Source organism: Zootoca vivipara, chromosome 3 (assembly GCF_965207765.1).
Source record: "Zootoca vivipara chromosome 3, rZooViv2.hap1.1, whole genome shotgun sequence".
NCBI lineage: Eukaryota > Metazoa > Chordata > Lepidosauria > Squamata > Lacertidae > Zootoca > Zootoca vivipara.
This window is the reverse complement of record NC_142586.1, coordinates 53738675-53765410: the sequence shown is the minus strand read 5'-3', so window position 1 is coordinate 53765410 and position 26736 is coordinate 53738675. Positions and strand designations below refer to the sequence as shown.

Genomic DNA, 26736 nt, shown 5'->3' with positions numbered 1-26736 from the left:
GTGAGGGTGGGGAAACAATTATATTATTATTATCATTATTTTTATTCCAGGCTGGAATATCCAGAATCACAATTTTTTAAAAGGCCATTTTCTTTGCAGTTTGATAAATGGTTCTTCCTCATCAGTTATGCAAGTGTTGAAACAAAGCTGAATCTCACAAACATTTGAGTCAGGTCTACAGAGTTCTTTACCATGTTGTCTTTCAAAAGAGTAAGTCTTGTGTGGGATTTTGTTTTGGCATGAAGTAAATATATGCGCTGCAAAATTGTTCTGAGAATAAACCTGGACCAACTAATCATGAGTTATCCCAATTAGATTTAATTGGAAGGGTAGCTGGAATAAAAACTGCAACTCAGGCAATTTATATAATACAGAGAGCCTATAGGGTGCCAATGCTGGAAAGATCTTGCCACAGGGCAGGGCACTTGATTATGTAGACCTTGTAGTGCTTCCCAGAATTAAGATCTTATTTTTAACTTAACTGGTGGACTGTCCCACTGTAGTGCCAGCCAACAGCCTTTAAAATATGAATTGCTATCAGGAATATATTTCCGTTTTCAGCATGCTGGAAGCAAGCACTTAATTGCAGTTAAAAGGTGTGAAATTAGTCGGCAATCCTCCAAATGGTGTCTGTATGTGTAATTTATCACCCACTTGTAGAGGTGACTGTGTTTAAAAAAATTCACATGCAAATTATAAAAAAACAGGGACCAATTTTTAAAACTAGGCCTTCATCCTCAAATGTGAACATACATTTAAACATTGTTGGCACTCAATAAAGGATCTCAGGACCTGTGATTTAGGTCATCTCCAGATTGTCAGTATTCTGTTCACCATGCATTCACAGCTAGGTATAATCCAAGGGAGCAATGATTGAGCACAGAAAGGCCATTATGGGTCAAACAAGGCCCCAGAGGCTGATCTGGCATAGGGCAAAAATTATCAGGCAGCCTGTCTTCTGGCTGATTAGTCACCCAACCTGTCTGATGGGGACACAATGTGGGATTTGCCAAGCTCTTAAGGCCCACCATGGTGCAAGCTGCTCTTGTGGCATCTGCCAGCTAGCTCAGTTATGTAGCAGGTGCCCCCAGGCCCTTCAAGACCTTGAGGCACCACTCCCAACTCCCCTGTGGATCTTGATCAGGCATAGGCAACCTTGGCTCTCCAGATGTTTTGGAACTACAATTCCCATGATCCCTGACCACTGGCCCTGTTAGCTAGGGATCATGGGAGTTGTAGTTCCAAAATACCTAGAGAGCCAAGGTTGCCTATGCCTGATCTTGAGCAATGTCCTTCTCCACCAAAGTTGCATCAATAAGAAATAGAAAAAAAGACTAACACCTATAAAATGGGGGGCTGACACAGTGGATGCAATTCTGTTCACTTTCTACATGTTCAGTATCAGGGCTTAAATCTAAAGGGATTTCTTCATTAACCTGCTAATTGGTACCTTACTTTGGGACTCATTCAAGGAAAGTTAAACATATTTACAAACTTGAATCTGTAGTCATGTGACTAGCCTCTGAACCCTGGTAACTTAACAATAATAAACTGATAAACATAGCCAAACTTTTCTTATTTGGTGAAGGATTATGCAAAACTTTTCACCAACGCTCATTATTTCCTGATGGAATGTGGCATCAGATAAACCAACACGACATAAAACTGAAATCTGGTGAATGTTGTTAATCTGATCATAAGCTGTCTCTGTTATTCGCACATATATTGGTTTAATTATACTTTCCTTGAGTATCACAAAGAACATAATTTCAATTCCAAATGTTAACATTTCCAAATAGTTATGACTTGTACTTTCCTCACTAACAGCCCCAAAACTTACGCAGCTGTCAGGAGCAGGCTATTTTGGGCAGATAGAATAATAGAGGTTTCTACTGTATATATGAATATTTCATCTATACCTCATTAACAGTTAAAATATGATCAATATCCTGGTGAACTCTCATTTCATCCTCCTGTTTCTTGTGCCAGGGTAAGAGGCTTGCAGAAATGAGAAAATATGAGTTTCAATATAAAATGTTGCGTCACACATCATTTAATTTGCCTCACACAACACAATAGTTTAGAAGTTGTTGTGTGTTTTCATCTGGTATTAGCTTATTGAATGTTTCAAATACTTGTTTTTAAACAGTTTTTTTAACTGACCAATGTTATTGTTTTATTCATTTTGTAAAGTGCTTTGGGCATTTTAGTACAAACAAGTGGTATAAAAATGTAGAGAAAGTGACGTAAGTGACTTTCCAGCACAATGTAACCATCATACAGATAGACTAATCAGTGAGCCACAATTCTTTGCAGGCCCATCAAACAGACTCTTGGGGCAAAGCCAGTTTGCTGACAAGCAATGTGTGGAAATAGTCCTGTGACACAGGGAGGAACCGTAACTCAGTGGCAGAGTACATGCATTGCATGCAAAAGATCTCTCCAATATCCAATCTCTGGCAAGATTAGATAGCAAGAGATTTGACAAATGTCTGCCTGAAGCAGTTTTGAGTCCCTCCTAGTTAGGGCAGATAATATTAGGGTAGAATGGCAAATAACGACCTGGTTAAGGCAGCTTACTATATCTTTTCAATGTAGTGCAACAAGGGAAGGGAGAGACTACTTATGAAATGCATTTGATATTCACTGAAAAATGACTGAGAGCATTTGGGTTTGAATGGTTCTGTCCTCTATGTCCCCAGTTTTCAGTCAAGATGCCCTCAAATTTGATTATTATTCAGCGTTACCCTGAGTGTAAGTGGGAGTCACTGAAGCTGAGAATCAAAATATGGCTCTCCCAGATTTCATTAAGTACCCCTGCCATGCCAGGCAGAGCCAAGTTAGAAGTTCCATTAAGCCTTCTGTAAAATTGATATATTTTATTACCCAGACAGAAACAATTTTCTGGGAAGAAAACTAAAGGTTTGTTGCTTGTTGTGTTGCCTGGAAGAAAGCAAGTGAATGGGAGCATGTGGGGAAGAGGAAACAGGAGGCCTTGGGCTTCTGCATGTCATATGAAGAATATTCCAGTTCATTGCAGTAGACATGGGAGTGGGAATAGAACAAGTAACAGTTGCCCATCCTAATGATAAACAATATTGCAATGGTCCTCTTGGGGTGTGATGGGGGAAGCACCTAGGGAATGAAACTATGGAACAGTAATCAAAATTGGACAGCAAGCAATAGGGCTATTTATGTGACCAATACATGATGATATGATCTATATTATAGAAGCTCCCTAGTGAGAAAAGTCAAAGCTCAGAAGTTGCTTTGGATTAAGCACTGAAGTATTGATGTAACAGAAAATTACTTGTACAGATTATGTCTTGTATTTGTAACCTCATGAAACCTATTCAGTTTTAGATAATTAATTGGGAGTATTTTTTTAGGGAAATGAGAGGCTAATGGTTTTTTTGTAGATTCGATATTTTTATTTTTTCTTCTGTTTTAAGAGAATTAACTTGGATGTGAAATTAATTAATTATGTTATAATTTAGATTGTGATATAAGAGAAATACGTAAAATGGGAAAACTGCTGAAGCTGGGTTTAAAATGGACTCGGGCGGGGAGGAACGGGGAAGTCCAAGATATGTCATGGAATACTAGATAAGATTGAATAATTTTTGTTTTGTTTTTCTTTGGGGTTTTTTCTCCTTTTTTCTCCTTTTTTCCTGTTTTTCTATTTTTTCTGTTGTGCCATTGGTATCATTTTTTTCTGGTTAAATGTCTATGTAATGTATATCAATTCATGAGAAATGTTTAAATGGAAAATCTTTAATAAAAATTATCTTTAAAAAAAACACCTATTCAGGCCCTTTCTTTTTTCTTTAACTTCATTTAATCTCCATTTATGTTATTTCTTATATTATTATAGTCTAGTAATAATAGCAGTCACAGTAGCAACAGCAATAGCATTATTAACAGTAATGAAATGTTTACCCAGTAGCCAAAGGCTTTCCATGCACATGCACATAATTAAAATATTGATAATGTTCAATTAATTTACAACTAAAGAAATAAAAGAGATTAAAACCAGGGGAAAGCTCAGGTGCAGAGTCCTGGCTGCACACATTAGCACAAATTTGTACCAGTAACTCTGATGGACCACAGCAAGCTACAATTTTCAATGACTGCTGGTAATTTAGCCCCCAAAAGTCTTTTTATGGACTTTAATGAAGCCTGAGAATGAAGTTGAAAGCACAGTACAAGCCATAACATGGAGCCTTTACAATTCTGACAAAAGTTCACAGTATTTCAATATTGAAGACCTCGCTCTTTCCTGATACTATTCAGCTAAGCTATTATATACAATGACAGTTACAGAGTTCATTGTTCATTGAGACTAGTAGCCATGGAAGCATCAGACTTGATCCAGCAGGACTCAAGACATTTCTTAGGACATGTTCCATGTATAGTACGGTATTCAAAGGAATATGCTACAGTTAGCTATGCTATGATATCCTCAAGAGTGGACTATTGCAATGCACTTCACATGGGGCTGCTTTTTAGAAGCTTCAGTTAGTACAGAATGCAGATCCCCAACTCTTCAATGAGAACAGATCTTATAACACCAATTCAAAATGCTGCTTTTGAACTATAGGACTCTTTACAGCTCAGGTCCTAATAGCTTCTGGGATGCCTCTTCTGATATGAACCTACCTGGACACACATATCTTCTTCTGAAGCCCTTCTCTGGAATGCCCTCTGGGTGATGCTAAAAGGGTGATGACAAAAAGAGGGTCTTTTCAGTTGTGCCTCCCTATCTGTGGAATGCTCTCCCTAGTGAGGTCTGTCTTATGCCTTTCATCTCCTTGCACCCCAGGCTTTTGATGGGCGGAGCTATTATTGTGCTACCAAAGCTTCCTGTTGCTCTTATGGGAAGTTGTGGGTATGGGGAAATATGCGTACATGGCACACACTTTTGTGATCATCAGTTCTTTTGAGAGCTGACATGGTAGTTGTGCTTCCATCCTATATGGGAGCACTTGTTTCACACAACCAGTGAAACTTATTTCTGAGTAAATATGTATAGGAATGCATTGTTAAACATTATGTATGTCAAGGATAGCATGGGATTTAATGCAGCTACAGGAGATGGTTTTCTGAAGAAGGGTTAAATAATTCAATAATATATAGCAATTATTACTGCAGAATGTTGGCATACTGGGGGGGGGGGGTTGACCAAAATAACTTTATTGGATGAGAATGCAGAGTTTTTTTAGGCCTCTTATAATTTTTATGAGTAATATTTAGAGATAACAAAATTCCTTTATGGTCAAATTTTGATGGCAGCTCTAATATAAATGGAAAATTTAATCATAGCTGAAATTTTGGCACTCCTGTAACTCATTTTGTGTGTATGCATTCTGTACCTTAACAAAAGCATTCCTCAGCATCGGCTTATATAATCTAATGCTACACATTAGCAGCACATGACAATCCCTGCCACTTCTGAGAAAGGAAAGGAAAATTACTGAAAATTAAAGGAAGTTGCTGGGGAACGTTCTTGACCTCAGCTGGTATCTACAGCAACAACAGGTTTTGCCATTGCACATTGCTTAAGGATGAATCTTTATAAAATGTGAGGCTAAATTAAAGCTATTTGATATGTAGCCACATAGAGGAAAGGTTTCTCATTCTACAGTCACTGGTGATGATAACTTTGCAAATGAGAAACAAGCTACCAGATAGCTAGAAAGTATTATTCCCTGTGATCGCTGCTGGAAATGAGTTTATCGGTTCTTATCATAAAAACATTTGGGCATTGGCATAGCATACTGAACCTTTTTTTTACATTTCATGGCCTTTTGACTCTACTGTTGAATTCTTTTTTCCCCTCCGTACTCATGTGTGTATATATATCTGCCAAGAGAAGACAACACTTGGTGCATCTGACAGTGTGCTGTGGACTGTGAAAACTTATGACACAATAAATCTATTAGTCTTTAAGGTGCCACAAGACTATTTTCTGTTTTGACTTCCGAAATATGTTCTATGTGCATCCATCTGATGTCATTTCAAGTAGCCACTATCTGTTCTAGTGCAAGAAATCACGTTTTCATACTTATCAGCAGTATTGTTGAAAATGTGAAATATGAAAAAATGCATAATTCCTAAAGGGAGGGCAATTATTCTATATTTATCGCACACACACACGCACATGTCTGTATGTCACTTTTCATTTTGAAAAATGATCACAAAGCAGTTTCTAGAAAAAGAACAAACAATAGAGTTCACTCAGTAGGTCAGAAAGCTGATTTAAAACTGCCTTGCCACGACATTCACATTCACCGAGAGCAAGTTATTGCAGCTGCAGATCTAAAGGGCATCTAGCACATTGGCGTTGATATCAAAGTAAGTCATAGGCAATGTAAGTCCATTGATTCCAATAGGTCTGTTTTGAGTATGACTAACATTTGATATCATCCCATAATTTTCCTTCAATAATATCATCAAAGGTTGAAGTTAGCTTCCTGGCCTTCTCATTGTTAATAATATTGCAGATGTTTTTAACAAAAATGTAACCCTAGTTTGACACAACACTTGTGTTTCACCTATTTATGCCTGGGTCTGGTTGCAAAAGCTGTTGTAGCACTCAGACCAGTACTTTATTTGATAAGACTTCTTGCAGGTAACAGGTTACTTCATCAGATGCATGAAGAACGCCAAGAATGCATTAAGAATAAATGTTATGAAGAATGTTGACATTTACCAATATATTTTTTTAGCAAAATAGAAAACCGGTGGTACATTCTGATTACCAGTAAATTTCAGTGTCAGCCAAGTGCCTTTGGCTAATAACCAAATTTCATTCTCATTTCCCTCATTTAGCAGTGAAGGATGACATATACAATGGCTGATTGGTAAGTGTTCAAAATAGACCTGACATTTGTCTTCAACAAGTGATCCAATTTCCTCCCGATTTCCATCATGCCTCAGTAAATTTACCAGGATATGCTGAGAAATGTCCAGAATTATGAAAATAACTTTTTTGTTCAAAAATTTCTTGCACCTAAGTAAGTTTCTCAAATTTACTTTTATATAATAATTAAAATATACATTCCAGCAAACCGATACAAATGAGCAATTACTGGAAAAGAAAACATGTTATTTCCATATGCAAACTTTGGCCAGAGTGAACTGACTAAATCTAAATATATCATCTCCTTTGACTAATGTTAAGATTATACCCAAAGTAATATCTGTTGTTAACTCATCACACTGATGAGCTATGCAACTCATGTCAAGCTCTGAACCTTATAGATAAACAAATGGTGCTCTAATATGGTTACAGAGCAGATATTAATTTCTTAAATAATATATGAAGAGGATTTTCAAGCTTGAAATTGTTTAGCTCTGTGTTCAAACAAAGAAAGAGTGGATACTGCAATGGATGCAAAATGCTATAAAGAGTTTTGAGATACATAATTGGCTGACTTTTCACTGGATTTGAACAAGGGAGTGATAAGAACCTATTTTAGTAGTAGCTCCTCTTTATCTCTTCACAATGTCTTTTTTATTTTTTAAAAATCATGAAACTTGCAAAGATAAAAACTATGCTACAGTAGAAATGTTTAGGGGTGGAATTATTTCTGTGTCAAAGACTATATAAAGTGCCTCCTTGATAGGAATTTATAATGCACACAGTATCTGCTGAATTCACATAACAGGAGATGCTTCTTCACTGAGATCCTTATTACTTTAAGTTTTAAATTTATTTATTATCTGCAGTTGAGCTTATCTGACAAGAATTATGTGTAGCCTTATCATTTGGGCCTGTCCATAGACAATAAAGCAAATCTCATAATAAATAGCACAATTGACAGGCAAACTATGGAAATGGTGAGGAATTGAAATTTTGAAACCTCTTTACTGCTGCTTTTTACAACCATGCATGTTGTTTATCTTGCTTTTCAGTGTCAGCTGTAAAATGTTTCTTTCTTGGTAATAGCACTCATGACAACAGGGATGGTTTGAAAAAGTAATTCGCTATTTTCCTGCAGTCCACCAGGAAAGTGAAGAACATGTTGAAACAATAAGCACTGAAAGTGATCATAACAACAAGATTTACAGGGGGCTCAGTGCATAGGTTCATGGAAGAAAGGCAAACAGCATGAAACAGCTTTTAGAACAAAGCTAAAGCTAGCCACTGTGTTACTACACAAAGCACTGTGGCTAAAAAGTGAAAGGTACCGTGAGTGTTTCACAGTATGACCTCAGGGCAACAATGGAACATCCCCACCTGCCTTGGCCACCCAGAAGATACAGTCACATTGTGAAGAGAATGTCTGCTCACACAAAAAAAGATCAGGGAAGGATTGTAATGGATATAGTAGGGATAGATGGGCAATTTTATTTTGGATTCATGTGATGTTCATATGTGCTGCCACCATTTTGCTCAAACATTATATGTTCCTCTAGAAACACACATTCCTAAACGTATTTTATCTCAAACTATGCATGGAATGGTGCATAGGCCCTAGAAGGATGGAACATAAATATTTACAAAAATAATTCTTGGTTCGCCACTGTCTCCATGGGGGACTTCCATGTGCTGCCTGTGCAGCCAACAGGGAAGTGCTCGAGTAGAAGCAGCATCATGGTGATGCAGGCCAGGACAAACCCTGACACACAGAGAGAGCCAATCAGAGGATTCAATGGAATGAGAACTTTGGTCCACTCCTAGGTTATAAATTGATGTCATGGGTGCCAGGATTCCCTGCTCCCAACTTAACCACCCTTCCTAAAAAGTAGAGAATGCTTGTGGACTGTGGCCAGCTACTGGTTGATGGGGCGTCCCCCTCCCCACCAAGGAACAAGGAGCGAGGGAAGTTCTACATCAGGAACAAGTGGGGAAGAAATATCAACATTGGGATCTGCTGCCCTGGTGGATCCTGCCACCTGAGGCAGTCATCTCACCTTGCCTCAATAAAGCAATAAAGAGTTCACCATTCTCATAGTAATAAAGAATTTCTTGTTCTTATGCTATTTTTTAATCACAAATTGATATGGCAGGGGAGATTGGGCAGGATCAACAGCCTAGTAACAGGAGCTTCATGAAAAGTTTTAACTAGAACTACTTGACAGTCTCAGCTCCAGTTTACAGAGTTAAGGCTGGTTGCCAAACAAGCAGGTTGTGGGCAGGATCACCAGAATGCTGCACACCATGGTGGATTTAAGAGCATGGCAGCTTACTCCTCTTCTCCCCAGTGAAAAGACAAGAGAAGGAAAAACTGGGCACACCAAGCTCTGACACGCTGGAAGTATTACAGTGGTGGGCATATTTAACCCATTACTGGATTGGTGTGTTCAATGCTATCCCACCCTGCAGGCTGCTCATTCTTCTGCAAGTGGAGCACAGATAATAATGTTGAGTTGTGAACCCTGTTGCAACCTTCAGTAAAGTGCAAAATCCAATGAATACATTACATTTCAGTCCACATATTAGGCTGGGAAGGGCAGATCAGGTCAGTCCCTATCATAATTGACAAGGACTGCATTTCTCAAACATACAGCTATTCAGTCTCTCCCTGTTGCACACACATCTTTGAATGAACTGCAAAATGGGGAACTGTGGAAATAATGTTTTCTGGGATGGTTTCGCTGATGAGAACCTATTAAAAAATGTAAACTCTGGGCCACTCTCTATGTTGCAAGGCAGAAGTCCTATCGCTGATTAAAGGATCCTTGGGGTGAGGAGTGAAAGGCAAAGGAAGGAATTCATTAAAATTTTGGCTTATAATGGAGAGAGCTATGCTGTATGAGTGGTGCATAAATATGATGATAGATAGATAGATAGATAGATAGATAGATAGATAGATAGATAGATAGATAGATAGATAGATAGATGATAGATAGATATATAGGATAGTGACCCAAACACCAAAGATGTATCTTTGCCTTGGGACTCTGAAGAATCAACAAATGATTCCTTTAAGGATCATGGAAGTGCTGCAGAGAATACATGAATTAAGGCCCCACATCCCAAAGCATTACCACCTAGAGGGGGCTGCACTAATGGTCACGGGCCCTTTAACTAGCAGCCTGCAGCAGCCTGGGAGCAGAGTTTTAGTCTATATCAGGCATCCCCAAACTTTGGCCCTCCAGATGTTTTGGACTACAATTCCCATCTTCCCCGAGCACTGGTCCTGTTAGCTAGGGATCATGGGAGTTGTAGGCCAAAACCTCTGGAGGGCCGCAGTTTGGGGATGCCTGGCTTAAAGGATTCTGGCAGAGGGGGATGTGCACCCAATAGTAAACATCCTCCCAACCATTTCCCCACCATCATGTATCCTCTCAGCAGCACACCAATCCATAAAACTGACAAATGAAACTAACAAAAAATCCCAATTTACTTGGAAGAAAATCTCACTGATCTCACCAAAATTAATTCCAAATATATGTGTTTAGGATTGCAGCTTAAGGCTAATAAATGACAGTTTGCAACCTTATCCTATAAATCCATATTAGCTCTTGAAACTCAAGCAGAGGATTACACAGAAGTAGTTAAAGCACCATCTTGCGCTGTAAAAATAGAAAGGTGGACTAATTTTAACTGCTAATCTCCAGTTTAAGACTGAGGATTTGTTTACTTACTTTTCCCATCCGAGAGGTTTGGAAGGTCCATTATTATGGTAAATGTTACCTGCTGCAATAATGCTCTTTGAGTCTTTACTAATATTAACATGAAACTATGTTTTTACACAATGGAACGTATTGCTATTTTAAAAGGGGATGGAAGTTTCCTCAGTAAAGGAACTCTGGAACTTTAAATGGCACTACAGATGCACCAAAAGTGCCATTCCAAATGAAGGATCCATCCTTATACCAAGGATAGGAGTCAATGAGATAGATAGTCTGCTGTTCTTAAGAGTACGATGACTTGTAGGGCGAGACTGCAAATAAACTGAAGTTCTGTTCTCATAGGTAAGTTCCATAACCCCTAATATCTATCAAATAGTTTGAGATTGTGTTTTACCCACTTCAAACTGGTGATAGTGAACTATTTTACCAGGTGAAAGACTTTGAATTGATTTTTTTAAAAATTTAAAATCATATTATCAATGCATAGTATGTTACAGTCAAACACATGATAGTAAGAAGAGGGGAAAATAGCATAAGTATAAGACATATATCTGTAAATAATAATACTGTAGTGACATAGCTTATTCCTCCAATTTAATTGACTCCTATGAGCCTTAATTTTAACTCCCCTTCTGCTCTTTCTCTGGTTTCCTATCTGTTGTCTTTTTGACTGCGTTTTCTTATTCTACTAAATTATTTTCATTACCTTACACTGTCCCACTTTGCCACATCTACTGCTGAGTATTTTCTTTCAGTCTGTTACACTTCATTTCTTGTTTTACTATTTTTTTCCCATATTTTCTCTATATATAAAATGTCCAGTCCTCTTTTAAATTCTTATCATCTTTGTTTCTTAATCTGTTTGTCATGCTGGCAAATTCTATATATTCTAATATTTTAAGGTGCCATTCTTCTCTTGATGGTACTGCATCTGTTCTCCACTTTTGTGCTACTTTGAATGGAATTTGTGCCATTGACAGGAAGAGCTTCTGGCAGGAAATGTGAACTGCCAATTTGTCCTACTAAGTGTGGCCATGCATACACCAACACAACAACGCTCATATCCATTGTGGGCTCTCTACAGATGCATTCAAATGAATGTATGTAGGTCAGGTCTGGAACTTACTTACACAGTGCCACTTCCCTGGCATGTATTCATTTGATTTCACATGAAAATATGAAATGGGCTGCTGTATGAAAGACTGGGGTGTAGAAACCTGAAGATTCAGACAGAGACTCCACATTTCCAAGGTTCATTACCAAAAATTAAGGGGACTTGACTTGCTGTGCAAAAAATATATATATTGGAACTTCCTTTTCATTATATTGGTTACAGGAAGACCACCAAAGTGAGGCATTCCAAGCCAAAGAAAGATTTCTTTATCCTTGAGTGGCAACGCTTGTAGTCAGTGAAGCACCCACAAAGTTCATTGATCTGTGCTTTATCCAGTACAAAGTGCTATATATTTAGTACAGAAGGAGATTGCTTGTAAAAATGTCAAGAACCCACAAGTCACTCTGATGTTATTTCACAGGACTTATTCTAAAGAAAGAATGAAAGAAGGATCTTCACAAAGGTTAGGAGGTAGGGGCATCATGAATAGTGTGTTTTATTAATGTTTCTGAGCAATACAAGTTCTAAGATCATAAAGAAAGGAATAAGAGGTGTGTTGTTGTTTTTAAAGGAATAGGGTTTTATTATGCTTTTAAAGATTGCTAAGATTTTAATCTGTACTAAGCTTGTTTGGACAAACATCCCAGCCATATGCAACAGGGGCAATGGGATTACTGTATACTGTTCTGCCTTGTCCTTGGGCAGCATCCATGCCTATGGGCCCAAAGGACATTCACAAATGGCATAATATTTGAATACAGCTGATGCACCAAGGTCTGAATCATTTGGCCAATTTCCAAAATGTATGTGGGTTGTTGATTACATCAATTGAGCCTACACTTGTTGGATTTTTCACATGTAGCCTCTGTGCTAACAAGGATACCTACAAGTATAAGCCTGGTATGCCATGAGGGAGCACAGGCACTCCCAGACTTGTGGGCAGGATACCACATCTCCTTCACCTGCAGCTGGTAAATACATGCAAACCAAGCCTAAGGACAGTCCTTGACTCGAGGGCTTGCAAATTGATATTAAAAAGCCATGTCATAAATTAGGGAAGATGTCAGAGGTTGATAATAAGTCTGCAACATAGGAAAGTGGGAATGAGTTTGCTGCAAGGGAATCTCAGGTTCACTTTCAATTTGCTCACTCATTATCATTTGCCAAATTCAGAAGTCTGTGGTACATCTAGAACAGGGGTCAGCAAACTTTTTCAGCAGGGGGCCGGTCTACTGTCCCTCAGACCTTGTGGGGGGGGGCGGACTATATTTTGAAAAAAATATTAACGAATTCCTATGCCCCACAAATAACCGAGAGATGCATTTTAAATAAAACGACACATTCTACTCATGTAAAAACATGCTGATTCCCGGACCATCCGCTGGCCAGATTTAGAAAGCGATTGGGCCGCATCCGGCCCCCGGGCCTTAGTTTGGGGACCCTGATCTAGAAGTTCCCTCTTATGAGGATTATATCCATGTTATCTCTAGCCACTGGTTTAGTTCATGGGTTGCCAATGTGGCAACTGCAGGCACACATATGCCCAGAGAGGCCTTTCCAGGGCCCACAGTCTTCCCTCTCACGCTGAAATTGGACTTGAAAGAAGCCTTCTTTGGTCATCAGAAAGCTTTTTCTTCAAAGCCTAATTGTGGTATGGGGTATCTTGTAAAGTTGCAGCCAGAGTGTGTGTGGTGCTCATAACAGTTGCTGTAGTTTGCAGACATGTCCATAGGACCAGAAAGGTTGGAGACCACTGATCTAAGCTCAAACTGTATTGCATTGCACCCCCTTTTGATAGCCTAATTGCCATGTAGTAATGTTTAGGGGTTGCTAACAGATTTCTTTTTACCATGCTTCACTACAGCTCATCAGTTTCGTCTTCTTTGGATCACCCTTCAGCTTTAACTCCTACCTACCTGACTTTCTGTATCGTTCCAATTTTTAGTATATGTGCTGCCGAAGCGAGCACTTACCTACCTGACTTTCAACTCACACTTAGATTTGTTACTAGCACACTGTTCTAAGGCTGTGATCTACTTTGAAACCCATCAAACATGCACAGGATCAGGCTGCAAGTCTTATTTTCTCTCCATCTATTTCTTGGCTTTCAGTATTTACTATGGCCATTTTCTGCAGGATTCCTCTGCTGTTTGATGGTTTTCAAGTTTAATCCATTTTGGAAGCAAGGAGGAGACAGATTGCATTCCTGCTTTCTCTATACAAACAATAGCAGAAATAATTTAAGTTTCCACGTGTATAGCAATAATGTAGCAATAAATAATATAGCAATATATTTCTGTAGGATTTTTTTAAAAAAATATATACTCCCACACCCACCCACCCTTAAAAAAAACACTGTACATTTAAATGTGTTGAAAACAATTACCTAGATATACTGGGCATATTACTTCAAATCTCCAAATAAAATTTCTTCCCACCTCCAGGTTTGTTTGTTTTGTACCATACATGGCAAATACAGAGTTAAGGATACAAGGTGAATTGTACTTACTCCTGTTATGTAGCGAGGTCTATACTGGATGGTTCCAAATAAGCCAAGTATGACTATAATAATGTGTACAAAATTTGCCAGGATTGGTGCCCACTGATAACCAAGGAAATCAAATATCTGTCTCTCCAGCACACATACCTAGGATTAAACAGCAACAATGATTTGATTAGAATAACTCATGAGAAAAAAATAGTCAGAGGCTTTGGAAAGAATTCCCCTCTTCACTTACCACCACTAGAAACATTGCCTCACTAGATATATGGTTCAGGAAGCATGGGGGAAAGTTGGGATGACTTTGCAACAATTCACTCCTTTTGTTTTACTGAAAACAGCATTTCTGTGACAGTCCACTGAGTTATAATCCGATAGCAAAAAATATTCACAAGGACAATTTTGCCAAGATATTATTCCCATTCAAGGAGATGCTTTAGTTGAAGCAGGAACAGCACGACTACACCTGTCATTTATTACTGTTATTACTGACAGGCTCTCTATCACTAGCTAGTTTGGAAGTCCAAGCCAAGTTAAAGACACAGCTACCCCATCTTTCCCCTCCGTTTGCACCAACTCATCCTTTCTCTTAGCCTTTACTTCAGATGCATTCCTGAGGAAATTTCTCATAACCAAGAGATATGTGTGTACAGTGGTACCTCGGTTTATGAACACAATTGGTTCCAGAAGTCTGTTCATAAACTGAAGCGTTCATAAACTGAAGCGAACTTTCCCATTGAAAGTAATGGAAAGTGAATTAATCCGTGTTCGTAAACTGAAAATTCGTAAACGGAGGTGTTCATAAACCGAGGTTCCACTGTATTATACACATATTTACACACACACACACACACACACACACACACACACACACATAATATATATATATATATTACTCACATACAAATATACCCTTTCGGAGCTACTTTCCATCACACTTCTCACCTACTTGAGTTATTAAAAACTAGGGATAGAACCAGGGAATAAATCAATGTCATCATGGGACAGGACAAAATTCCATTCCATCCCGTTTCCATGTGGGTTGTTCAGGATAGGTTTTTAAAGTATATATCATTAAAAATTTGCACAGAAGTTTTTTCAATGAAAAAACAAGGGGGGGAACGTTTGTTTTATAAAATTTATATACTGCTTGGTTGTAAAACAATAACCCTCGCACCACTTATGAGGTGGTCTAAGTTTTGAGCTCTCACAAGGTGATCTGAGGGCTGTCTGCCTAATCATGTTCTTTTTAAAAAGCGATTTCATCCAGCTGTGTACAGCTAGCCTAAAAAGTAGCTCGTTGCCATGCACATTGAAATCACCGTAGTAAGTCCTGCTGGAAGTTACAGAATTTGATCACCTGCCATCACTCTCAGGGGGAATCGTAAAATGCTTAAAATGTGTGTAAAGTACATACATCTTTTCACATATATTTTACTATTTTACACTGAATTCTCCCCTTGAGTCTTGGGGGGCATTAAATGTTTTAAAAATGTAAAATATGTCCCGTTCCCCTTAAGAGCAATGGTGCATCAATAAGACAAAAAGAAATGCTCTTTTTAAATTCTGTGCCAGATTTAACACTTTTCTCGTGTAGATCAAATCAGAGCTGATGTAACTGCTACATAATAGAAAAGGTGATTGGGGAGAAATTCCATTCAGTTCATATTTAAAGGTGAACCTCCTTTATTTGCACTTTCTGAAACAATAGGTAAACAATAGACAACCATCCCTTGAAATTCACACTTTTCAGAATTTTGCAATGGATTTCTCCAACCAAACAGTTTATACAAAAATGTGTCTGGAAACGATGCCTTATGAGGAACGGCTTAGGGAGCTGGGTATGTTTAGCCTGGAGAAGAGAAGGTTAAGGGGTGATATGATAGCCATGTTCAAATATATTAAAGGATGTCATATAGAGGAGGGTGAAAGGTTGTTTCCTGCTGCTCCAGAGAAGCGGACACAGAGCAATGGATTCAAAACACCAGTGGTACCTTGACATCCGAATGACTCGACTTCCGAAGGTTTCAACTTCCGAAGTCGGCAAACCCGGAAGCCTTGCCGCTGTATGCATGTTCTGCGCATGCGCAGAAGTGGCACGTGCAGTCTGCGCATGCGCGGAAGTGCAAAATCGCGCTTTGCGCATGCGCAGAATGGGCGCTTCAACAACCAAAGACTTCGACTTACAAAGAGTGCCGCGGAACGGATCGTCTTCGTAAGTCAAGGTACCACTGTACAAGAAAAAAAATTCCACCTAAACATTAGGAAGAACTTCCTGACAGTAAGAGCTGTTCGACAGTGGAATTTGCTGCCAAGGAGTGTGGTGGAATCTCCTTCTTTGGAGCTCTTTAAGTAGAGGCTTGACGGCCATATGTCAGGAATGCTTTGATGGCGTTTCCTGCTTGGCAGGGGGTTGGACTGGATGGCCCTTGTGGTCTCTTCCAACTCTATGATTCTAAGGCAGGGGTGCACAATCTGTGGCCCTCTAGATGTTTCTGGACTACAACTCCCAGACAGCATAGTCAGTGATCACAGATAATGGGAGTTGTAGTCCAACAACCATCTGGAGGTCTGCATGTTGTGCCCCCCTGTAGTAAGGTAAAAGTATGCATATGATAGTGAAAACAATGTATTAGGGAGTATTGCTTTGCAATACTGCATATTAGATAAAAGTAAATAAAAACGTGCTTATTAGGAAAATTTTGCACTAAAATGCACAGACACTCTTTTAAAAAATAAATTAATTGCAGACTGATGGAAATGTGGAAAACTCAAGGTTGGAGGGGGGTGGAATGAGAACCTGAGAAAACCAAAACTGACAAATTTGCCCATCTCTAAGTTCAAAAAGTGTGCTCAATACTGTACATTCATCCTTGAAACGGCACCAAACTCTGGAAGAATCCAGAAACTGGTTTTCTGCAGAATATCAAGCAATGCTCAGTGCACTGATTTTGACCAATCAAACACTGTTTGTCATACATCTGGATGGAGAAATCAAGTCCCAACTCCATAACAGACAGCATCAATCCATCAGTGGGAGCTATAGCTCAGCTATGAATGGACATCACAATGGTCTAAATTCACCAACATTCTACCTTCTGACTTATTTTCAGCTGGTCTGTATGGAAGGAACCTCTTATCCATACTGAGTAGGAGGGTGCTTGAAATGAAATTTACTCCAGGTCCAACACATATTGGGACAAATCATTCATTGAGGCCCTGTTTTTAGCAGCAATTATCACCAAATACATGGGGCACTGTAGTGATTCCTGTAGGTTCTCTGAGCTGATGAGAGAGAGAGAGAGAGAGAGAGAGAGAGAGAGAGAGAGAGAGAGAGAGAGAGAGAGAGAGGGGTGATGATTTCCTAATAATCTTGAGAAAACGTAGTGGTGGGGTGCTCCTAAAGAGGGGCTCTTGCTTCAGACAGTATAAAAACATCTTCATGTGGTACTTTTGGACCCAATTCCAGGGTGCAGAATAAACACAAACATCACCATTTCTGAATGGATTACATGAGAATCAATTTTGGCTTTTGAGGGCAAATATTCAGCAGCAGACTGATAAGAATTAGTTCCCTCCAGAGACTTTGATTGGTTATGTCCTTGAATGCTTTTCTAAATTAAAATAAAATCAGTAAACAAAATTAATTATTCTGGTGGTACTTAATCTCAGGCCCAATATTAACTTTAAAATTAACTAAGGTACCCGCATGACATAAATGCCTAATTCAATTGATCCATTGTTTCTTATGAGCAAGGTAGATATATTCACAGAGTATTTCTAGGCTTTCTTTCTTTCTTTCTTTCTCTTTCTTTCTTTCTTTCTTTTTACTTTTTAGAAGGAACATCTTTTCCTTCCCCATCTTCTTCTTTGAAGTTTCTTTGTGCTCTGAATTTATAGTCAAATGACATGATCACCAATTCCACTTGATGTCTGTTGCTTGACTATGGCTACATTCCTATACATGGTTACGTGAAGTATATTCCATTGAACTCAATAGGGCTTACTTCTGAGTAGACATGAATAGATCTGCACTGTAATAATAAATAATAATAATAATAATAATAATAATTTATTTATACCCCACCCATCTGGCTGGGTTTCTCCAGCCACTCTGGACGGCTTCCAATAGAAAAATAAAATACAATAATCTATTAAACATTAAAAGCCTCCCTAAACAGGGTATGTATGTATGTATGTATGTATGTATGTATGTATGTAACTGTATGTAACTTCAGAGGTTTGAGAGCAAACTTACAGCATATACAAAAATCCAGTATAGGAATGAGAAGAGCTTTAGCCTAGTCTTTTCCAAAACACAGTAGTTATGTGAAAGGATGTTTATTATTACTATTTTGTATCAGGGAACAACCAAGTCTTCAGTTCTCCAACTATAGGCTGATGTGGTGCTGTCTAACAGCTGATCATCATGTGAACTTTCTGATCGTGTGTTTCACTTCTTAAACACAATTAATGCAGAATAAAATTACAGTGACCATTGATCAAAATGTTTACATTTGTGATTCACATTCCTATCCCAGAGATGTACTTTACTGAAGACATTTATTACAAGATTTATAATAATGAACTTAGAAATAACTGCTTATTTCAACACTGTGTTATGACAGGCTGGGGAGATAATCCTGTCACAACTGGTGTGGAGAAAGAGAGCAGGTAATAGTACCTTATTCACTTTTCCCACACTACTTATGACACAACTATTTTCCCACCCTCCTGCTCTCTTTCTTCTAAGCTGAAAAGCCCTGAACATGCTTGAATTTCTTTCCCATTTTTTTCATGCTTCCAATTATTTTGATGGTTCTTCTATGTATCTTTTATGGTTCAATTATATATTTCTAAAGTGGATCTTTCTTGGCATTCTTGAATGAGACAGCACATTTCCCCCCTCCCTTTCACAGTAAAGTAGAAAATTATTGGGTGGGGTTTGAGCCCCACACCATACAGATAACTGGGCCTTTTTGTGATGACTTTTAAACACATTTGCCCAGAACAACATATTGTTCAAATCTCTGTATTTCATTCTGGTTGTTCAGTTTGCTCTCCTAATTTTTTGCATCCCCCACCCCACCCCCACATTATTTTATAGACCAGTAATGTACGTTTGTATCTATTTTATTACCAAGGTTGTGAGGTAGAAACCTAATAGGAAAACAACATGGGTAAGTAAATAATGCATTGAGTTATTCAATTAAAAATGTATCCACTGACTGAAGTTTTCAAGATGACAATTCCATAAGATTAAACTGGCTAGATGGTATGTTAAAGTGTGTGTGCTGAGAGGAAAGTGGTTTTCCTACTGGCTGCCAATTACTGTCCAAAATACACTTTCCTTTTAAAAATACAATACAATAAATGTGGGTACTAAGGATTTCTGAAGGTAAGGTTTATCTGGTCACATGTGCAGTGTTGTCATTGATGGAAATGTCACATGCTGAACTTTTCTGTGTCTTGCATCACTTGTTGATCTCTCTTTGGACTGCTCTGTTTGGACTATCATATACCATTGGATTTGTTCTTGAGTTGCTATTTGTTTTTATCCCATCTTTCTGGTGAACCTAGCAGAGTATGATTAGCCATGATTGTGGGAATGGGTTGTATGTTTAGGTATGAGGCAATGTTTTTTAAAGTACTATTCCAAGGATGACTAATCTCTGTAATCACATGACCCTTAAAAGCAAAACAACAGTTGTCACTTCAGAAATGAATAGTACTAAAATAGTCCTCAACAGACAATTATAGCTGCAATCCTATACCTTTCTACCTGGCAGTGAATCCCATTGAACTCAACGGGACTTATTTCTAAGGAGACATGCATAGAATCACACTAAGTTAATTTTCAGTTGCACTGTTGGAATATAAAACAACTTTGCCAAAGGAAAGGAATCATGGGACGTCTGTATAATGCATGGGTTGTGACAACTTGTTGAGAGTTATAAAGTCTAGGGAAGGAAATTAAGAAGCAGGTAACAATGGGATGTATTCAACTAAATAATTGTGGAAGCAGAATGACTTCCTCTTGTGCAACAGGATTTTCCACCTCTGCTCCTCACATGTGCCTTGCACCAATCTCAAATTGCTCTAGAAGGTTGGTGGGGGACATAGCTGCCAAGTTATCCCTTTTTTAAAGGGATTTTCCCTTATGCTGAATAGGCTTCCTCGCGAGAAAAGGGAAAACTTGGCAGCTATGGTGGGGGACCCAAACTGTTAACTGAAATGCAATGCAAAGGGTTGAAAATTTGATCACAGCGAGGACAAGAGGTTGCTTCAAGAAATTGAGAACTGCTTCAAGAAAATGGAAAATACATTATATGGATAGGCAGGAAAGATCTGTTTCAGGAACAAAGTATTCAAGTCCAATCAGAATTCACTATATGAAGACAAAAATCAAATATAAGCAAATGTGCAATATTGAACAAGAAAGAAAGTAATGCTGAGAGATATAGGCATAAATACAAGGAAAGGGGGCAATCACTACAGAAGGTTTTAACACTGAAACATTGCCAATAATCTTTATTTGTATAATTATCTCATTGGCAGTGGGAAAGACTGGCACCAATCAGATATCAGCAGCTGTAACTACAGAACAGCTTGTTCAGTAGTACAGATGCTTAGCGACGTTTATGAATAGCAAAAACCACTCACTAGGTGCCACCAGAAACTTGAATGCATATGAAATGTGGTTCTTTCTGAAAGAAATTATAGCAAGGGCTGGATTTATCAACTGATTGGAATCAATATGGGTTCCCTTCAGGCACTAAAAGAATGCTGGAAATAATGCTTTAGCTTTCAACTCAAGGTAGATGCTTGACAAAAATAAATAAATATAAAAAAATCTGGGCCACTAAACTTATACATTCAATTTCAGCGTTAGGTAAGGAAACAAACCTTAACATTGTTTTTTGGATGGCACTTGACACCTGTCACACATACATCTCAAAAGCAACTTATTTACACATGTGGTAAATTTATACAAGGTGGAAAGATTCTAGTGCCAGGTGCTCGATTTCTTGCCTAAATGTTCTTGTGATTCCATCCATTGCACTTTTAAATATCAGAGATGGGCAAAATCTTGATTGTAAGAATAAAGATGTAATCCACTTCCTCTTACTGGTGCCTAGATTAACCATTACAAGATTCTGGAAATATTAGGAAAATGCTCCTTTAGAATATTGGCATAATAGAGTCTGGTTTGGGGCTTTATCTGAAAAGCTAACCCAAAATATACATTTACATAAAGGAATAACAAAAAGGGTACTTTTTGATGTGGTGTGATTTTTTAAAATTTCTTAATAAAAATGGAGGTTCCAGTAGCCCTCACTTAGTATATGGAATGATTTATAGCTGAAATAGACTTTCTATGCCTTAACTGCATTTGCTAAACCCTGTAAAGAAGATGAAACAGTTAAAAAGGACTCTGATGCTTAGTCTGTAATTTGTCTTCCTTTCCTTCTTTTCTTTTTCTTGTTTGGACTGTAAAGTATTGAGTGGCATATTTGTTTTGAATATCTTGTAATGTCTGTTCACACACACACACACACACACACACACACACACACACACACACTTTCAAAATCAATACAAATTATATGAGAGAGAGAGAGAGAGAGAGAGAGAAGGCAAGAAAGACTTTGATTTAGAAAAGTTGTTCAGAGGCCCAGGAAGGCTGCATTAAAGCTGCTAAATTAGGCAGTCAGAAGAACCTGGGGTAGATTTTTGGGAGACTTGTGATCTTTGATTCTGAATGGTAGAATGTGACATACTGTTGTTCCACAGGTGCGAAAAGTGTAAGACCACCATCCTCTGAGAATTCTTTAAAACTTCACCCACATCCTGAAAGTTTCTGAATACCCCGTTAGTGAGAGACAAGTGGTCCTGCAAATGAAGAGAGGGTATTCAGGCTACATTTAGTATGTATGGATACTTGAGTTACCAACTTGATATACAGGGACAAGATTAATATCAATGTATTTTAGAAGACAGTCTGTACTGCATACTACCTAGCATTCGCTGACACAGAGTAACAAGATTTATATCAGAGAAAGCTAGCCATGTGAAAACTGTTCTCTGTGTTAGATGTTCAATATGGCTTATTTGCAATTTCCATGCTACAAACTTGCAATGCACAATATAATCTTTGAGATGCAGTGAACTAGTAGTCTCCATACCGTATTTGATTTCCTGTTCATTAACAACTGCAATAACAAGCCAAGCACAAATCTAATGAGACACTGTTGCATTCTACACATCCTAGGAAACAGATTGAATCTTTAAAGTTACTGCTAGTGGCAAATATAAAAAAATATGAAATTCTACCAAGATATGATGTTACTTATTATTTTTATAATATGAAATGTCTTGCTCACACCTCTAGCATTTATTTTTGGTAAAATATTTTTCATTCATACAAAAATTAAATGGGGGTAAATTTAACCCTAAAGGAAAGAGATTATATCAAAACTAACAGATATACGTACTGTATACAGTGGTACCTCGGGTTAAGAACCTAATTCGTTCTGGAGGTCCGTTCTTAACCTGAAACTGTTTATAACCTGAGATACCACTTTAGCTAATGGGGCCTCCCGCTGCTGCCATGCTGCTGCCGCCGCACGATTTCTGTTCTCATCCTGAAGCAAAGTTCTTAACCCGAGGTACTATTCCTGGGTTAGCGGGGTCTGTAACCTGAAGCATCTGTAACCTGAGGTACCACTGTATGTCGAACAGAATGCCCTTTAACCAAATTAAATGTAGAGATTTGTATGGGGAAAAGTATATTGTTGTATATATTAAACATTTATTATAAAATTGACCATGTGTGGGATTCACCTAACCTGCTGCATAAGTGAAAGTCCTGTATAAGGAGTCCTGCTAGCACAGTGGGATATATCTGCTGAATTTTGTCATGCATTTAACAAAGGGTAACAATGGGTAAAGGGTAAAAACCTGACACAGGGCTTCATATGCAGCGATCTGTGCTGGACTGATTTTGCGCAGGATTCTCCTAAACAATGATATGAGTAGCCAGCTCTGACAATGATGATCACCTGGTGTGTGTGTGAGAGAGAGAAGCTAGACAGACACCCCATAGGTCATCTACAGTGTCTAGCCAGACTATGTGCAATCATCTGTTCAGTTGACATTATATAGCCTGCTTGCTGCTGCACCAGTGTCCATTGGATAAGGCTAGAAGAACAGCATAAGAGAAAATAGAGGCGCATATACCTCTTTAGGTTATATCATGGACTTTGTTCCTTGGCAGAAAATGCAAGCAAGTCCAGTGAAACAGGAGCTTGTAACACTGTCACAAATCACAGTTTTCCATACTACATTTGCCTTCTAACCCTCACTTTCTCCACCCTCCGATTTGGTTTCTTTGCTTCAGTGCTCACAGCAATTCCCCTTGGAAGCAACAAATGCTGTAATCTAGTGTTGCTGCAAGCTATTCTCCAGAATAGTCCTGCCCCTGCCAAACAACTGCCATAATTCAAGTGGCACTTGCCAGGGTTCTAACGCAGAGATGTTGCCATTTCAATACTCTGTCCTTTTTTCTTTTGGCCATATCTCATATCCCTATCTGTTCCAATAGGGTTATCACCTTGCTGACTTGATGAGGTCCAAAAACTCAGCAGTAATTATTATGCTGACAATGTGGGATGCAGCCAACAATTCAGTGGCAGGAATTTAAATGCTGCCTGTCCAAAACAGCAGAATCTGCTAATTTGTTGCACTGAATATTTTGTTGTATGTAATAATCATGAGCCTTGTCACAGGCTATGAAAGGCAAATTAAACTGTCTGCGTCTGACTATTCTGCAGTGCCTATCAGGAAAAAAGTGAGCTGAAAATTTCAGGTTAGCCACTTAAATTTGTCCATTTTGAGTACTCCGGCTTGTTAGCTAATGACCCTCTTTGAATGGTAAGAAGCAATTATCTATGCAATCATGACCTGCAAAAAGCTAGGTGTTTACAATTGTTTTTGACCCATTGAACATGGATTAGTCTAGGAGAAGAAAGCTATGAGGGAAATCTAATGTTCCATTTAAGTTAGTGAGCAACAGAAATTCTCAGCAGTTGGTAGCAATATAAAAATACACTGAATGCCATTGAGTTGCTGCTTTGTTGCTTAAATGACCATATCAATGAAAACGCTAAATTAGGTGTACTAGCCAATTTGAACATATTTCTAACATACATTCTTAATGGGAATATTGCTAATTAAAAACAAAATGTACAAATAAAAAGGTAATTCTTCAGCCTTTAATGACCTAAATGAGAAAATATGCAATTCAGTATTCTGTGCCAGATTTCAATAAACCAAATTCCAAATACCCTTGGATAAATGATGAGTATTCTGAAAGATGCAGAGCACAAAGATCCAAATATCATGTATCAGAGACAACCAGAACTAGAACCAGGTGGCTTCAAATTGGAGCAGAACATTAAAGGTTGCAGAATGGTATTATACTTCAGGTTCTAGCATAGCTTCAACTACCCAAGCATTGCCTGCTTTCACCTGGCCTTGCCATAACTGGTTCCAGGTAACTCTGATTCTTTGCACAGGAAAGATCATTATCAGCCACAATTTATTATTCTTTCTAAGTTGCTACCTTTCCCAGTTTTCCTGCCTAGTGCCCTAATCTCTCTCTACCTGCTGTCTAGTCCCGACACTGCATTTGGCTCTAATCTCATCTCTGTCTGCTGAGAATGGCCGCTTGCCTGCAAGTTAATAGAGAGTGGAGGTTGCAGCCTGGTGCAGAGTGGCATGATCTTCTGGCTTCAGCGCAGCTGGGGGAGGTTGTCATTCCTTTTCTGCTGGCTGTGCTGGCTCCTGAGGCTCACCTGTAGTTGCAGCCAAATGTGGACGAGCTTGATGGTGCAGTTTAGGGAGTGTACCAGAGGAGAAATGTCTTCCTTCTGGTCCACTCCCTGGCCATAAAAACCAGCCATGCATAGCCCTCAGCCGGCGCTGGAGGCATTGGGTTATATTCTTAATCTAGGTGGATTTTTTTGGGGGGGGGGGTCAGCATACCCCTCCAGTGCAAGGAATCAAGGTATCTCATTCTCATTAAAGGGATCCACAGGGGGGTGCTGTCCAGACACCCAGGCATGGGCTGATGGCCCCCTCAATGTTCTTCCCAATTTGTTGTACGTCACAGGCCTATCCTGAACCTTTCTTAATCCTACCAAATGATCTACCAGCAGACAAGATGGTTGATTCAGGATATACAGCCAATGCTTGTGCCAAAATCTGCTGACATCTGTAATCAATAAAGTTGTGGCTTGTTTAAACCCCAAATGGTTGTCCTGTGTTTATTGCACTTCACTGTGCCTCAGCCCACTTCCTACAACTTTGCTGCTCATGTCCCAACACTGACAAAATGTTTGAGGCTATAAAGGTTATGAACAGTAATTAAACCATTTGCACTAGAGCAGTATTCTTGGATTTGCCCATTTCAGGGTTGCCCCCTAATACTCAGGGCTTTGCTATTTGTCCAGTTCTTAAATTATGTGGAATACAGTTTCATGCATGGATTGAGAGTGTTTGGCTTCCTAGCAGGTCTAGTTATCCCTTTTGATTTTAATAGGTTTTAGGCACTGAAGCATTGTGTGTTTGCCATTGACAATCTAACCAAGAATCAATTAAGTTAATTGAGTCAGGTCACCCAAGTAACTGAGTGGTAGAGCCTGGGGAAAAACCTATTTCTAAGAGTTATCTGTAAAGATGCAATGGCATGGCTTTCTGTGAAATAAAACCAAGTTTATGTGCCTAAGTACTGCATTATTTTCTAAGTCAAAGTGTCATTCAGGCTACTCCAGGACACAGTTTTCTCAGTGTATTAATCTCATTTTTTGCATGTTTGCAGAAAGTCTAAGTCTAAGATATTGGCCATCACAAATTATTGAGATGTAAGCAGCATAGGAGTGAAACCACACGCAGGGTCAGTGCAGACATGTTGAACTGCTTCACACATAACATTAAGCCAAACCATAACTTAGCATGAATGTGTGACTGAGAGGGTTACTTTCTATCTAGAGTATATCATAGCCGCTGTGCTTCTCTCTTAGTCTGCCTCCTGCTGTGCTGTAGTGAGCTAAACCATGGTTTGGCTTAGTATGTCATCTATACCTGGGCTCATGGTTTGTCTTGAGAAGCCAAATAATAAATTTGTATACCTCAAAACAAACCTTGGCCATTCTACAAACCATGAGCCTGCATTTGGATGACATGCTAAGCCAAACCAACCCAACCACACATTTGTGCTAAACCAGGGGTCCCCAAACTACGGCCCCCGGGCCGGATGCGGCCCAATCGGCCTTCCAATCCGGCCCGCGACGACTCCCGCCGCCCGCTGCCGCCGCCCGCTCTCACGGCGCGCGGCGCAGCGACGATCTAAAAAATCGGCAAAAAATCGCCGGAAATCCTTTGTGCGCATGCGTATGGGCCTCTCCCGACCCGGAAGAGGTCATTTCTGGTGCACTTCCGGGGCGGGGGAGGCCCATACGCATGCGCACAAGCGATT

The 26736-nt window shown here is 39.0% G+C and overlaps 1 protein-coding gene across 1 annotated transcript in view; it reads right to left on the bottom strand.

Moving 5' to 3' along the window:
• Positions 1-26736, bottom strand: part of NKAIN2 (sodium/potassium transporting ATPase interacting 2) — a 479483-nt gene that overhangs the window by 230524 nt on the left and 222223 nt on the right. Inside the window, exon 2 of the mRNA XM_035109229.3 lies at positions 14208-14345. Coding sequence (XP_034965120.1) covers positions 14208-14345 — 138 coding nt within the window. The remainder of the gene's footprint in view (positions 1-14207; positions 14346-26736) is intronic.